Source organism: Octodon degus, unplaced genomic scaffold (genome assembly GCF_000260255.1).
Source record: "Octodon degus isolate 3935 unplaced genomic scaffold, OctDeg1.0 scaffold00007, whole genome shotgun sequence".
NCBI classification, from domain to species: Eukaryota; Metazoa; Chordata; class Mammalia; order Rodentia; family Octodontidae; genus Octodon; species Octodon degus.
Window position 1 is genome coordinate 874,510 of NW_004524583.1, and position 17,212 is coordinate 891,721.

Genomic DNA, 17,212 nt, shown 5'->3' on the forward strand with positions numbered 1-17,212 from the left:
TATCCATTTTGTATCTGTGTATTCAAGGTGTTTGGGATAGATATATAGTTACATTCTCTTAATGAATAGAGGGATTTGTTCTAATGGTGTTTGTAGATAGGATATCATGTTCGCATCTTGTACAGCAATTAACCACTGGGAAGAGTGTGTGCAATGTGTTAATTATTGAAACTGTCCTAGCAATTTGGTTTTAAACTGTTTTATTGCTATTTGTTTCTCAATACAATTATGGAAAAAGAAGAAAATTAAAACCAAGAAGAGTATGAACATCACATTATGGAAATATCAATCAGTAGCACAACTATATGATCTGTGTATACCCAGATATACTATTCATGCTAAGTATTGCCCTCCAAATCTGTAAAGGAGACTACTTTCAGACCACTTCCCCAAATGGTCATGAGTGTTCTTCCACACAATAGTAGTGCTATTATTGATTTCAGTGGCGTGTGCATTATTCCATCCTCTAAGTGCCTACATCTCAGCATTCATCTCATTTCACCTTGGGCTTGACCAGGATCATTGTGTGCTCTCCCTTTGATACTCTCACTGTACTACTCAGATTTATGCAAACATGCATTTTGATCTTTCTTGATGCTCACTTAAATTTGCCAAATAACTTTGCTTCTCCATCTAAGTACTCTATGTGTTAGGCACTGTTTGTGATAACTGCTCTTGCTATACTCATGATCAAAAGCTTTCCCATTGCCACCACCACACTCACCCCCACCCCACTTCTGTTGCCACCTAAACTTTGTATATGTGTACACACACAATATTTTACCAGTTACTTAGGCTATTTGCAGTGTTTTACTGAATTTTGCCTGTTGCTAGAGCTTATTGTCCACCTACATAAATCTAGTAAACATAGATGACATCTCAAAGACAGACTTATTAATCTATAACTTTAATTAACAGCATAATTTAAGGAACATAGGCAACGATAAAATAATTTCATTATTAATCCAAGATACTTTGCACAATGTAATATTTATTGCAAGAAAAAATTGTTGGTCTATTTTGGCATCTCTGTTTTACTGTTCTTCAACATATCTTCTGCTGATTTAGGATCTTTGTTTTGTCTGCTTTCTTCCTTTGCTGCTTTTGCATGGGAATACATATTTTATTTTTTCTGTTTCATAAGCTGGATTAAAACTATGTCTATAAGCATAGCATGAATAATTCTTAAAATTATCTAATTAAAAATGTTAACTCATCTACAGCTGTTATTTAGCTATAAGGATAAATATATTGCCCCATTTCCTTTCTGTCAACCTGCCTAGAACTTTACTTTTTAAAACTAAAGTGTAAGGGGCCAGGGAGGTAGCTCAGCAGAATAAGTGCCTGCCTGGCAAGTGCAGAGTCCTGAGTTTAATCCCCGATACTGAAAAAAAAAATTAAATTAAATTAAAACAAAAGTATTGTATCAACCCAATAATGATACAGTCACATGAGCACAACGGAGTGATGTTATGAACTTAGTTAATTAGCATTTATGAAATTAAATGTAACCTGTATCCTACTTGGATGAGTGCAGGGTTATTTCTAGTTTGGAATAATTTTTAAAATATTAAGAGATCATTTAAGTTACTTCCAAAATTTTAATTAGTTCAGGAAATTATTGCAATAATGTCAAAATAATACTTAAAATGAATCTAAAGTTCAAATTGTTTTGTTGTTCCTTTTTTAACTTTTAATATTTAAATTGCATTCTAATGATGATGCTTATTAGTTATTTTCAGACATAAGCCTTTTCTAGATATCATTTCTCAAATATTACATTCTTTAACATGTTGACATTATTTTAAAATTTGGTCTATTTCCAACATTTCAAGTTGAGAATATTCTTAAAATCTAACTTTTAATAGTTTGGCCAGAGCTTCTGGCATGAAAATGTAGAAAATATAATTGATTAGTAAATGTCTAAAGATGTTTCAGAGCTAAAAAGTATCAGGGATGCAACTCAATAATGATACAGTCACATGAACACAACAGGAGTGACGTTATGAACTTAGTTAATTCGCATTTATGAAATTAAATGTAACCTGTATCCTACTTGGATGTGTGCAGGGTTATTTCTAGTTTGGAATAATTTTAAAAATATTAAGAGATCACATTTTTAATTCACTTCCAGATTTTTAATTAGTTCAGGAAATTATTACAATAATGTCACAATAAATTGTTAGTCCCCAGTTCAAGTCTTTCTTTCATTATTAATACAATGTTCAATGCAGGACTTACTTCTTCAGTCGTTGTCCTCATCTGTAAAAGAAACTTATTCTAGCTGTGACAATCTGCATTTTCTGCCATACACATTTCCATGTGTCTTTTCTGTTTCTTGCCTACAATGTTTGGTTTCTACTATTATTCTGAAATTGTTAATTTTATTCTATGTTATATTTGTCTTCCCCAGGAAATCTTGTTGCCAAATGAGGTTAAATCTCTCCTTTGCTTTCCACATCCAAAATTCACTTCCTATTATTTTAGCCCATTTTCATTCTAGGGGCATTTTTCATGTGCATCTTATTTGTTGATTTTGTCTCTGCAATTTTAATTCTAATGTTAACCATTCCTGATAGTAATAATAACTTATCTTTTTATAGTTTTCAAAGTTTTGAGAGATTGAATTTAAATCTTGGGCAGGTATTGTTAATGGAGAAATATCTTCCGCTCCTTTCTCTGTTGGAATAGAAATCACAACATGGTGAGAAAATGACCTCAAAGAAGTGGCCTACCATGATCGAGTAGAAAGACAAGCCTGCGATTCAGCCACATCAAGTTTCTAAAGTCATCTTGGGAAAGCTTCTCTCTGAAAATGAGCTTTTATATCTATGAAACAACTCACAAAGTTGGACAAAACACATATAATCAGTTAATTCAATGACAGTTACCTACATTTTTATATTTTAAGAATTAAAAGTTTTCCAAGATCTAACTGCTTTATCACTTATACTGCTAAACTTTCATAAGACTCACTGTTTTCCACTTTCTTAGTTTTCCCAGAAACTGTATTTTTTATCTTTGAGTACAGTAAAACAGCATAATATTACACTGTGTTTAGAAGTACTTTAATGCATTTAAGGAGAATGCTACTGTGTTAAATTCCTATAATTATGAACAAGTAGCTTTTCAAATTTAGTTGATATTGCTTTCAAGTATCCACTCCCCCCCAAAAAAAAAGAATAATTTAGAATCCATAAGTGACTGTGCAAAGAGAATCCCTGCTACAGAATCCACGAGTCTTCGGTTGTGTCCTACGTTCCGGCGGAGAGAGCCGGTCCAGACAATGATTCCCAACTGTGCTCAGCACACTGATGTAGGGACAGTGTTGGGAAGCAGTGTCCTCAGTGTCAACGAGTCCCTGAAGCTGAGTAGGCTCTCAATAAACTTGATCGAATGAAAAAAAAAACTTGCATTCTGAAGAATAACAGCAACCTCTTTGATCTTTATAATAGATGGCAGGTAGCATACTTCCATTGTGGTAGTACAACACTTAGGAACATGGAATTAAATAAAGATACAAACTAGCATCTTTAGGGTTTCACAGTATTAATGTACTATGAACCCTCAAGATGAGGCTACAACTTGAAACAGTTCCTAGACATTTGACACAGGGCTTTATTTATTTATTTATTTATTTATTTCTGAAACTTGATTAACAAGTAGGCTACTTTCCCATAAAACCAGCTTGTTGCAAGCAAAGCTTAAATTTGCCTTCTGCATGGATTAGTGGTCTAGACTCCATGGGAAGTTTACTTTTAAAAACCAGATGATAGATGATTTAAAAGCTTTTTTTTATTTTATCCAGGAACAAATAGCAATGACATAGTTTCAAAACCAATTAATAGGACAGTGTTAATAATTAATACATTGCATATTGTTGTCTTCATAGTGGTTATTCATAGTACAAGATGCAGACATGATATCATGTTCAAACACTATTTAGAGTTTTTGACTTCTTTCTTATAGATTACTTTTCCATAGAGTTGGTAGTAAGTGCTCATGGTTATACATACTATGTAATAATTTGTATTAATATTTCTTTAAGGCAAGCTACCAAAGACAATACAGGAGTGAGATTTTGACCCAGAATGCAGTCCTGGTGTTGGTAGGTGCCTCAGAGTGCTTTGGTGACAAGAAGGGAGAGTAAGTATGTTGTCAAGAGTGGACTTATATCTGTAAGGTACGGCATGTAGAAAGTTGTGAGAGTTTTCTTGCTTTTCTCTGGTAATGCAGGTTTACCAACTTTTATATATATAAGCACTGCTTCTTCTTCCCCACACTCAGTCCATATCAATTTTCAATTTCTGAAACTTGTATTTATTCACACCTGCATGCATTTTAACTAACTGCTACTTCTGTCTGTGAAATGCTCTTCCTTTTCTCCTTTGCCTCATGTCAGACATAAAGTATTCTAAACTACTTTTCCTTTTAGACTATGCAAGTGCCTGATTAAGGACAAGATGCTCCTCAATCTCTGTAGGCACATTTTTCCTCTGAATAGAGAGGCAGCACTCCATAGCCTCTACTAATGCTTACTTGACTTGTACTTGTGATCTTGGAGTGGTCTTCTCCACAGAAAGCAAGGATTTCCTCAAGTTGGAGTATTGAAGAACACTTTCATGTCACTCCTTGTGGCAGGAATAAAAGGCATGCACTTGAGCAGATTGTTGCAAGTGTGACAATGTCTGTTCAAAGCCCAGCTGTGTTTTAGTTCTAGACCACATTCCTGGTGCCAGTGACAGCCATACACCCCAATGAAACGACTCTAATTTCCAGAGCCTGCTGAGACCCTTGGGCCCTGCTCATCTCCCCCATGAGCAAACAGGGTCTTTGATATGCACACATCTAACCTAGAAGTATCTACCAACCTCATGTCCACTCACATGTGCCAGCTTTTGGAGATAAAGCTGGATATAAAAAGGGAAACTTCTAGAAAATGTGGCATGTGTTCACTGTACTTTAAGCACAGATTTTTAAAGTGTCTAAGAATTTTTATTTTAAGCTTATCATAAAAATGTTTATGACATTTTATGTAGTCAGGTAAGAAAATGAAATTTCTTATTAAAAATTTAGTTTTAGTGTTCACTTCAGCAAGGCATATACTAAAATTTAGTTTTTGTTTAATTTATTTTTTATTTACTTTTTGTTCAACTTATGATATTTACATATTTCCATCTCTCCTTTTGATCCATGCCCCTCACATGCTTAGGTGGTCTGAATAGAACTAAGGAGGTTGGGAGAAAAGCCTGGGCAAATCAATTTGTAATAACACAATGCATTTTTCAAAGATGGCAGATACACAGTGTACAGTAGGAGCAATTAAATTAATGAATAAATGTTACTCTAAGACTTGTGATTACATTGTCCAGGGGATAAAACATTATGACAAGTGACAATAACAAGGCAGCATAAAGAAGTTCACTCCCTTGCTTCCCCTGTCCTTTTAAATCCTGCACAATGGCAGAAGCCATGTATGCTGATGAACATCCAGAGAAAGTGGACAAAAGAGGTCAATAGTAAGTAGGAAGCACACTGTGGAAGGGAGGTGCAGTGGTCAACATAAGCAAATGTTAAAATATGTGAGATTTTTATTCACAAGTACTGGAGGCACACACTGCATGCTAATGGTGCAAAGGCCGGTGCTAGGCCCTGTGGGACGTATCAAGATGAGTAAATGGTGTTCCAACTTCTAGAGAACTTGCTGCTCATTGCCCTTATATTTTGTACTTCTTTGCCGGGCTGCCTCAGAGTTGATTTTACATCTCTTACTCATTTGTATCAGTGGCTCCATAGATTGGAGTATCCTTTGGCAAGAAAAATAAGTCTTAGAAAGAGTGGAAGATTTATCCATGGACACCAGGATTTATGCTAATTGCATATGAATTGCCTAAGAAACAGAGGAAGGGAAGGAGAGGTAGAAGAAAAAAGATTAAGGTGTGTTATATATGCACCCATTCTCCAGGAGAAATGTAACCATTGTGTTCTTCAAAGTGTACTAATGAACTTTAAAAAACTTTAAGCAAACAAATAAAAGAACTTCTGCCAACACCTACAAGGTAGCAAACTGATTATACTGAAAAGATGGTAGAGATGGGCCATTTTGTTGACATTAGAGAAAGTACTGAAGAAAATTTCTTATAGAAATGATTCACATTTAATATCAGAAAATGTTGTAGACACTTATGCACATAGAATTAAAAAATAAAAACTTCCTATACAAATATCCCTAATTAAAAACAGGGCTGACCAGATAGCTCAACAGACTTAAGTGCCTGCTTAGGCAGAGCAAAGCGGCTGGGGTTTGATCCCTGGCTTGCTGTGCTGGCCCCGGCCGTGGGGCTCACTGAGATGGTGATTGAGACTGGGTGTGATGGCATGTGCCTGTAATCCCAGTGCTCGGGAGGCCAAAAACAGGAGAATGACTACAAGCCCAATCTATGTAATGAGACCTTGTAGACCTTGTCCTAAATACAAAACAAAACAAAAAAAAGAATATATCTGAAGGTTAGTAGAACAATGAAAATGTTCTTAAAATGGGAACATTTATCAGGAAAAGAACTGACTTTAGTGATAAAGATAAGAGATCCTTATTTTAAAAACCTAATTGTTTTATTTAAAAACTCCTAAAATAGAATACATATGGCATACTTCTTTATATTGTTTGGTTTAATTTTATTTCTAAAAAATTTATTCAGGCAAAAATATTCCTACAAGAAACAGCATTTTAAATATTTATTTTACCTATTTCTGTGCCAAGCACATTTTTGGAAACTTTGTGTGCACAACCTATTTTTTCTAACAAAAATTCTATTAGAACAGTGCTGTTGTGATCCTTACTATACAGGAGAGTGAAGCAGAGGAAGATTAAATAACTTACCAGAGTCATTTTTCTAATAAGCTAGAAAGCCAGAGTTCCAAGCCAAGTTGTCTCACTGTCCAATTAAGGAGATCATTCTATCCCTGAGTTAGGCATAAGCAGTGAATGGGCTGAGGTAAAGTAGGAATTCAAGAGCCTGACTGACTTAGTAATTTGTGCTGTAAACGATTACATACCTATTGATGTCACAGAATTTTAGGAGGCAGTAAACACTCACTGATATCATAGAATTTCAGGATTTGTATGAATCTACAAAATTATCAGTTCTTACCTTTGATATCAGTTCCTTCAGGATATTTTCCTGATCTCCTTGGTTCCACTAAATGCACCATTTATGAATAACTTCTTGTTTATTATCTCTTCTCCCACACTATACTTCACTGTAGTTATTTGTATATTTCATCCCACTTGTCTGCTAGAACCTTGAATGTAGAGACTAGTATTTCTTTATGGTTTTTCTATAAAGAAATGTTCACTTATCAAGCATAATAGATGTTTAATAAATGATTTTATAATTATGATTTGATGGAAACATACATATTCAAGATTTTCTATGCATTTGCCATATTACTAATATTGACTTTTAGAGAATTCAATGTCTTTATTCTTTTTTATTACATTAATATCCTATAGTAGAGAAATTGTACAGATTCCAGATTGTGAATGTTATACTCAATTAGACAGAGTTGATTTCTGAACTCAAGTTTCCAGTACCCTTCCACTAGGTCATATTATGTTAGGGTCTCAGATGGAAGAGGAGAGAACTCTTGCATGTTTCTGGTGAAGACAATAAAAGTATCCAATCAGCAGCAGTCAAGCTCCTGGTAATACAAAAGAATCTGGCTTTGTAAGACTGAATCATGACATACAGGTATGAACTATGTCAATAAAAAATTCAGGAGAAGCTACAACCAACTAAATTCAAGGGCTAGAAAAAAAATTCCTTTGAGCTTTGACCCATCTAAGTGCTTATTTTGACTCTTCTTCAGGTATTCTGATTTGACAACTTTCCCTGCAGGTGAAGGCAGGTGCACAGATGGGCTAGACACTTCACATATACTTTTTTCACTGAATCATCCTAATCTGATATAGTTTTACAGATGAGCAGTTATCTTAGGTATTTGTTCATTGCCATGCCAGACAATAGGGGATCCAAGGTGAAAACTCAGATGAGTCTGAATCCCAAAGATCTGAATCATGGTATGTTTTCCCTTCCTAAAGAGTAACGTTGAGCTCTTACATTATTTTAGAGCATGTATCCCAATCTGAGGGGCACTCTCTCTTTGAAGAATGGGTCTTAGAACCCAACTTCATGGCTATTTACTTCTATCTACAACTTCGTGACTGAGAACTGTGCCCTGAAAATGCCACACTCACGTGCATTGTGGAACAAAATATTCTTCTTATTTTCTGACAATAGAGCAGTAAGCTTATTTTAAAATGTTTAAAGTATATCTGAAGGTCTCTCTGTATTTTTTTAGATATATAAACCCTGAGACAATAAAGAAATACTCTGAAAGCAAAAACTTACTTGGTGTTATGAGAAAAATACTGCTCAATTTGCTGTATAATACTAAAAAAGATAAAGGGCCCACCTCAAAGTAAGTGCTTTTTCAACTTACAAGAATGGTACTATTCATTTCCAAGTCTATTTTCCTTTATTTTTAAATTATAACCTAAATACTTTATAAAAATATTTTCGAAGTAGTTCAAACTAAACTATTTATGTACATGGAAAAATTAAAGAAGACTGCTTAGGCAAGTGCAGGGACCAGGTTCAATCCCCAGTACCACATGCTGTGCTGATCCCGCTCCCGGAAGTGCTGAGCTGGCCACCGAGACTAGGCATGGTGGTTCCTGCCTGTAATCCCAGCACTGAGGAGAATGAAAACAGGTGGATCACTATGAGTCTGAGCTGTGTAGCAAGATCCTATACCAAATACATTAAAATAAATAAGGAAGATACATAAAAATAATATTTTCTCTTTTATTCATTATGGTAAGTTTCACATAACATAAAACTAACAACCATTGTACAGTGTGTAGTTCAGTGCTTGGTGCCTTAACAATGCTAAGCAGCCATAAGATCTACCAAATGCTATAAATTTTCATTAGCTCAAAGGTAAAGCACTACTGATTTAACGGCCACTAGCCATTCTCTCTCCTGCTCCTGAAAAGTAAAGCTTATTTTCTTTTACCTATTCAGAATTTTTCATATGAATGAAATAATGTGTGTAGTTTTATGTCTCTAGCTTCTTTCATTTTGCATACTGTTTTCATGCACACTGTAGCATGTGTTACTAACATAGGGTTCATCTATTTTTTAAGTATTATCAACACCTTGTTCATTCCTATGTCTCAATAATAGCACATTGTTTGTATATATAATACTTACCGTGTTCATTAGATGATGCACATTTGTGTTATTTCTACATTTGGCCTAATGTGAATAGCAACTGTGAACATTTATGCACAACTATTTGTTTAAATACCCTCTTTCTAGTCTTCGGGTATATTCCTATGTATCCAATTATTGAGTTTAACTTCTTGAGGTACTACCAAGTGTGAACTGTAAGGTTTTATTAAAATTATTAAATTTTATAGACAATGAAATCACAAATATAGCCCAATCTTCTGATCTCCAGTAGGAGTAGATTCAAAAAAAATATAATTATTAACTAAAAAATTTCAATTTAATTTATTTTAAAAAATAATTTAAATAATAAAATCATAATTTTGTTTCTTATTTGGGAGACTTAGCTAGATATGCAAAGGAAAATAAACAAATGACACTAACAAGGCTTCTGTGTTAATATCGGGGCTGCTATATCTTAAAAAAAAGTGAGATCCTGACACCTGAAATGATAACACTCGGGTAGACAAACCTGAAGAACTGCAACCTCCAAATTCTCATGAACACTTTTGCCTTGAAGAAGCAATTCCCCCAAACACACACCAGATAGAGAAGATTCACCCCTTTGCACTGCCAGACCCTACAGAGACAGCCCAGGTGGTTTGTCCTTTTTCAAGGTTCGTGTTTAGTATCTTTCTTTGCTTTCCAGGGATTACCTAGCTAGGTTTAATACTGCTACAAGGGGGAACATACAGTACCTGCTTCAGGAGATTACAAACTATTTACTATAGGAATTACACGACTTGGCTAATGCCAGAAAATACTGGTAAGACATATAAGGGAATAAATCTTAAGGCCCCTGGACCCAACATTTACATCATATAGTCCTATTGGAGATAATTTATTGGCTTGGGTCATCCTATCTGTGATGACACAGAGTTCAGCATTCTGGCAAGGTCAGCTGGAGCTAGTACTGCTAGAATGCCATGCTGGCTTTTTGGAAATTGACAAGACCAATAATCTAGAGAAAATGGGATGTCCAGCTAAATTTATTACATATTAAAAATCAAATGCACAAACTTGTTCCCTGGAAAGGCCCAGGACACCTGAGAAGCTCAATGTAGATGTCCTGTACAGGCCAAGGCTGACAGTAAGAAAGGCTGGGGTGGATGGATCTCTCTAATTATTAAAAAGGTGGATGGACTAGGGAATTGCAAAAGATAGACGGCAGCACGTCAGAGGCAAGGAAGGCATATGTTCTTCTATGAGTAATGAGCTAATAGCAGCAGAGGGCCTTGACCAACAAGGTTCCCTGAGCTGGGAATGATTAAAAAAGAAAATGTTTTTTAACCTTTTAATCAAAGGGCCATACAGATAAACAGTTAGCTACAGTAATACTTTTCTAAAGATGGACTGGTGGTTACCAAAAAGATGTGGTCAGCCATACCAAAAGGGAATCATGATCCATCTTCCTTTCTTCATGGTGTACATCTAAGTCTGTTCTCAGAGCTGGAGCCCTTGAGCGAAGACCTGCAACAATCTCACAAAGACAAGATAAATACTTCCTCACTATCTTTGGTGGACACTGAACAGTTTTAGCAGAGTTAATATACACTGAAGAAAAAAATATATATATATGTACACTGAGGAGAAAAGAGAAAATTAAACCTTCTGAGGACTTCAGAATATGGCATTTAAGAAGCTGACACTGATAGTAAAGGGCTGTTTGCTGTCATAGTCCTCAAGTTACACTGGAGAACTTGAGATTCATGAAATATAGAGGGTTTGGTCAGTTTATCTCAGTCAGTGTCCAGTGTGGAGGCCTCTTGTGTGGTCACTTCAACGGTCTGTGAAAGTATAACTGGGGTTTATACGCCTAGTGTCAGGCTAAATGTTACCAGTGATTAATGTAACAACTCTTATGACAGGAATAGCCAAGTGTAAACTATAATCAAAATAGTAAAATAAGAAACTATGTAATATTCCAGGAGGAATTAGGAAATTAACACAAACCACTAAAAGTTTAACAGAATTATGACTACTTCCTGTCGCCTGCCCCTCTGGCATAACCACACTAAAATAAAATCAACCAATGACTTATGCGCAAAGTAACTGAAGTACAACACTGCTGGAATATATGAAAAGCAGTATGGAGAGATGACCGAGCAGGGCACGGCACCTCCGGCACAGTCACTAAGGCTTGCAGCCCACAGCTCTTCGCATGAGCAGACACTGCCTGAGGAGGCTAGCGGTGCGATCGCACGATAATGTGTCTATTTCATAATTTCATCTTCTTTTCCACAAATAGGACCCAAACTGATAAAAGTTTCTAACATCTAACACCAACATACTCCCTGAGAATGTGAAAATGATCCAGCAGTCTAGTCAATAATTATCAACCAATAATATCATTAGAGTTTCAACAGTTAGAATATGTATTTATACCATTTTAATACTTTCAGAAATTGAGTTAAACATATAAATGTTTATGGTCCTTTCATTCACCATTTGTGTGGTATATTTTCTATAGAAACTATTTTTCACAGCATAGTTATTCATTAATTTTTGATTTTTGATAAAATTTGGGTCCATATTGTCCCACTGCCACACATTCTGTGCTTTCCTCTTTGTGCTTCTTCCTTAGTTATTATAATGTTTTAAAAATATAATGCATCATTTTTTTAAAATCATGTTACATAAAAATATGCATGCAATACTTTCATTTGGAACAATATTCAAAGTGTTAATAGACATCTCTTAGAAGTGAAAAACTTTGGGAGAATGTGAAGGATTCTCATTGTTTTTAAAATGCTTCCTATTTAAATTATCCCTGTATCACACTGCAAGTATTTCTTTTAAAAATAACAGAGAAGCATTGCATAGAGGCAAATGTTTTTATCCCAGGACTCTGAGAAGCTGCAGCAGAAAGGTTGTGAGTTCAAGGCCAGCCTGGGAAAGTTAGTGGCTTAACAAGATTGTTTTAAAATTAAGAAAAGGGGGAAGGAGTGGCTGGTAATGTAGCTCAGCACAAAGGCCCTGAGTTTAATCTTCAGTGCTGCAAAATATATGAATGAGAAGTGACAAGACATTTGGTTGAAGAGGAAATTGAAAAGATAACATCCAAATCAGGGTGTCAGATAATATTAGCTTAGCTTGTGATAGCTGCTCCCAATAACTAAGTACGGCTCTATACCATTGCTATTTAGAATGGAACAAAGTATATAATAAAAATCATTTGATATAGTTCTTTTGTCAGATAAAATTCTCTTCATGTTGTTGCAGATATCACTTACTTCGTATATGTCATAAAATAGTATCTATTGATGATTTTGAATATATCGGATTCCTTGCAGTACTGATGAACACATTTCCTATTATCATCTCCTGGGTACCTTTGTTAAATGACATCTATGGCTATGAAATCAGATATGCTAACGACTTTTTTCTTGTATTGTATATTCTAGAGGCTATACTTAAGGTAATCTAAATTCTGTGTGTGTGTATGTGTGTGTGTGTGTGTGTGTGCGTGTGTGCGCGCACATGCGCAATTATAGTATCTTTTCTATTCTTTTCCTTTTTTCTCTTCTTTTTCTTTTTTTTTTTTTACCTTTTTTGTTTGAGGTACTGGGAATTGGACTCGAGAACTTGCACTTGCCAGGCAGGTGCTTATACTGCTGAGTTAGCTCCGTGGGCCCTAGCCTTTTTTTTTTTTTTTTCAGAACCAGGGATTGAACTCAGGCCCTTGCGCTTGCCAGGGAAGCACTTATTCTACTGAGCCATCTCCCCAGCCCTCCCTAGCATCTTTAACAAGATTTCCTAACCCCATGTTTCAATACTAGTTACATACTATTTTTCCTAAAAAGTATATGAAATTTTCCTCTTCTCAGAACAAACATTTTAAAGGTGATTTTTTTAGAGTGACAATAGAAAATATGAACACTTTAAGAATTGATTATGTATTTGCAAAAATAAATGCTATGTGATGTGAGTGAAAATGACAGAATGCGTTTAAACAATATTGACAATATTCTTAAAGTCAGCAGACTTAGAAGCATCTGAATATTCATTTTTTCCTTTTAAAACTGAGATAACAGGACAAGCAGCTTGATAGATTTAATACTTAAAAGTTTACAAATGGATTTTTAAAAATCCAATGTAAAGACAGTTGCTAAACCAACCAGATAGCTCAGTGGACTAAAGCACCTGCTTAGGCAGAGCGTACGGACCAGTGTGGGATTGCGGCATGCTGTGCCAGCTCCGCCCCCTGGGGCGCACTGAGTGGGCTATTGAGACTGGACATGGTGGCTCATGCCTGTGATCCCAGCGCTTGGGAGGCTGAAAACAGGAGAATCACTATGAGTCTGATGTATGTAGCGAGACCCTATCGACCCAGTACTAAATACAGAAGAATAAATAAATAAATAAAAAGATAGTTGCTGAGTGATGGAAATGGGCATCCACAAACCAGGTGCTCTGTCATATGAATCAAAGTTGTAATACAAGATACTGTACATAGTTGTAATACAAGATAAGTAGAGAAATTGTATGTGATAGTTGGACAAAATAAACGAATTTCAGATATTTAATAGAAAATATAGGGCCGGGGAGATGGCTCAGTAGAATAAGCACTTGCCTGGCAAGCTTAAGGACCTGAGTTCAATACCCGGTTCCACAAAAAGAAAGAAAGAAAGAAAGAAAGAAAGAAAGAAAGAAAGAAAGAAAGAAAGAAGGAAGGAAGGAAGGAAGGAAGGAAGGAAGGAAGGAAGGAAGGAAGGAAGGAAGGAAAAAGTAAGAAAAAAGAAAAGACAAAGAAAAAAGAAAATGTAATACTGCTACAAAGCTATAGCATTAGAAAAGAATGACCTCAAATCCAATAAGCTATATATGCTTCAAGCTTGTAAGAAAGATGATAGAACTTATAAAATGTGATCCTTCCATATTATTTACATCCTGCTATAAATTTCATATTCAACAAGAAACGTACTTCAACTACTTCTAGTTTAATCCAGACAGAATTGTCAGAAAAATTCTATCTGTCATAGATTTAAGGCATGAAATCTTTATTTTCAGAGTTCAGATTACATTATACTATTAATGCCTTCAAATTAATATAATCAACACAAGATAAAATAACTATGTACTCTGATTTTGTGCTTAGTACTAAGGAAATATGTAAGTGGATTTTCCTATTTCCCTGAGTTACTTTGAAAAAGTCGGCACTTTGAAGGACTGTAAAAAATATTATCTGAATTAGTAAAGACTCCAGCTGTCTGTACTGACTCTAGATTTGTGGAAGAGGCAACAAAAACAATTCAGAAATTAGCCTTAAAATGGCAATTTCTTATTTACAGCTATCCAATTTAAACTGCTTAACAGCATCCTACTGAATTATTCCTACTTTAATGTAAAGATGAACTTTATGGATAAAAACATCCATAAATAGTCTCTGAAAGGTGCTCATTTGAATGTTGACACATTGATGAAATTTTATGCTAGTTCTACAAAAATATATTTACTAAGAATCCATATAATTCTCTAGTTAATGTATTTACTAAAGACTTAGTGTAATTCCCAAGATAATTCTGATAAAATATCTACTTTTACTTAGATTTTAAGAGGTTAAAAATTACTTTTATTCTTCATCTTACAAATAAAATTACACATGTAAATAAAATACAGTCATAAAATGAACAAAGTTTTAATGGCTTTAGTAAAATATTGTCCATGCACATCACAAAAATCTATTTTTCTTATTGATCTGAGTCACAGATTGGGATATTAATCATATATCACTATAAAATATAAAACAATGCTAAGGAGTTTTATGGTATTTATCTTGAAGCTGTTTGATGGATGGATGGATGGATGGATGGATGGATGGATGGATGGATGGATGGGTTGATGGATGGATGGATGGATGGATGGATGGATGGATGGATGGATGGATGGATTGTGCTGCTAGGGACTGAACTCAGGACCCTGCACTTGCCAGGCAAGCGCTTATTCTACTGAGCTATCTCCCTGGCCCACAGCTGTTTGTTTTATATTAAGTGTGTCACATTATGGTTTGTTTATATTTGACTGAATTTCTACCACTGCTACATTTTATGCCATTTCATGGTTTGTAATGAATCCTAAATCAATGGTCCTATGAAAGTTCTTTTACTATAGGACAATGTGAGCACACTTATTCTGTTTGTTTGGTTTGGGTTCTCATGGTGGATTTCAGACAAGTAGAGAGAGACTTAAGGAAGGCACAGGGAAAAATATCTTTTCGCTGTCTAAATTATTGTAGATAATGAAGTAGAAAAAATTTTAAAATAACAGTGTCAATTTCTTTTTAAATCAACAGATGGCAGCATTGCAAAGGGAATATTTTACACACTCCTGGAACATATTTGAGTTATCAGTTACATTCATTAGCACCGTGGACTTAATACTTTTTACCACAAAATCTGTTACTTATAATTTTCTCTTAACTGAAATAATGGAAACTATCCCGCTCCTTCGTGTATTACGCCTTTTTAAGGTAAATAACAAATAATGCAATTTAAAATTACTTCATGTTCATGAATATTTTTAAGGTGATTACCCTTCATTAGGCTAATGCTTACATTTTGAATTTAACTCCCTTTGACCAATTAAGTTTTATAATGCTTTATAGAATTCATACTCAATTTATAGTAGAAATTAGTTTAGCATTTACAAGTATAAACGGATTCATCACAGCTTTTCCATTTAAAAGAGTATATGAAAAATTCCATATTAATATAGGTACAAAGTAATGCTTGAAGTAATATATATTTTATACATACTTAAGAGATAAAAGATGGAGATAACTTTTTCCCTTCTTTCTTCTGTCCCTTTCCTCATCCCAGTTTTTCTCTCCCATTGAACTGACTCTTTTCCTTTCCCAGTATCTGTTGTATCTTTTGGATTTTACTCTTTCAGGTTCTCACACTAGTGAGACCATCTGATATTTGTACATGTGAGTCTGACTGATTCCGCTTATGAGGACAGTCTCTAGCTGCATCCACTTATCTACAGAAGCCTCAAATTTATCATTTTTAATAGCTGAGCAATACTCCATTGTGTATTACAAAAATACCACATCTTTTTTATCCCTTCCTCATTTTATGGGCCTTAGTGTTGTTTCCAAGATTTAGCTAGGACAAGCTGCACCACTGTAAACATACATCGCTGTAGCATGATGATTTCAGTTCTTTTGGAAAAACCTCCAGGAGGGGATATGTGTGTATACATGCAGGATGATGCGGGTATTAATTGTACTGCTGATTTCTGCTGATCTTTTGAAAGGTGTAGTTAATACTTAAATTTTTTTGTTTTTATTCTTATTTTTTCTTTTCAATTTATTATAACTTTTTTGTGTTTTTTCAATAAAAAAAATCCAATTTTGTACATTTCTGTCTGGAAGCCTAAGCAACTAATTTGAAGATAACATCATGCAATACAGAACCATTGTTGAATTCCTATTACTTTTTTGAGTAAAATTTTGTATTGTTTCTTCTCTCTCTCTCTCTCTCTCTCTCTCTCCACCAGGGATTGAACTCAGGACCTTTTGCTTGCCAAACAGGCGCTTCTGCCACTCAGCTATATCCTTGGCTATCTGTATTGTTTCTAATGCTGCTTTTTTATTATTATTTTGTATTCTTTAAAAAATAAAAAAAAATAAGGGTGATAAGCAGAACAAAGAGCCATGTAAAGCTTTTGTAGAAGCAAAGCAAGTAGTATGCATTCACACAAATCATTAACAAATCACACATTTACTTTTATGTAAAGTCATAGAGTACATAATCATGTCAACAATGATCTCTGACTAATACATGTAACAAGTGTGATGAGTAGCTTTTTAATTTTAATTTTAATTTTTATTTATTTATTTATTGCGGAACCAGGAATTGAACTCAGGCCCTTATGCTTGCCAGGGAAGCACTTATTCCACTGAGCCATCTTTCCAG

General features: G+C 34.8%; 1 protein-coding gene across 1 annotated transcript in view; it reads left to right on the forward strand.

Annotated features, from left to right (window-relative positions):
* Nucleotides 1–17,212, forward strand: part of Slc9c1 (solute carrier family 9 member C1) — a 165,127-nt gene that overhangs the window by 79,568 nt on the left and 68,347 nt on the right. Inside the window, exons 12-15 of the mRNA XM_004624877.2 lie at nucleotides 4,049–4,146; nucleotides 8,362–8,481; nucleotides 12,516–12,711; nucleotides 15,586–15,762. Coding sequence (XP_004624934.2) covers nucleotides 4,049–4,146; nucleotides 8,362–8,481; nucleotides 12,516–12,711; nucleotides 15,586–15,762 — 591 coding nt within the window. The remainder of the gene's footprint in view (nucleotides 1–4,048; nucleotides 4,147–8,361; nucleotides 8,482–12,515; nucleotides 12,712–15,585; nucleotides 15,763–17,212) is intronic.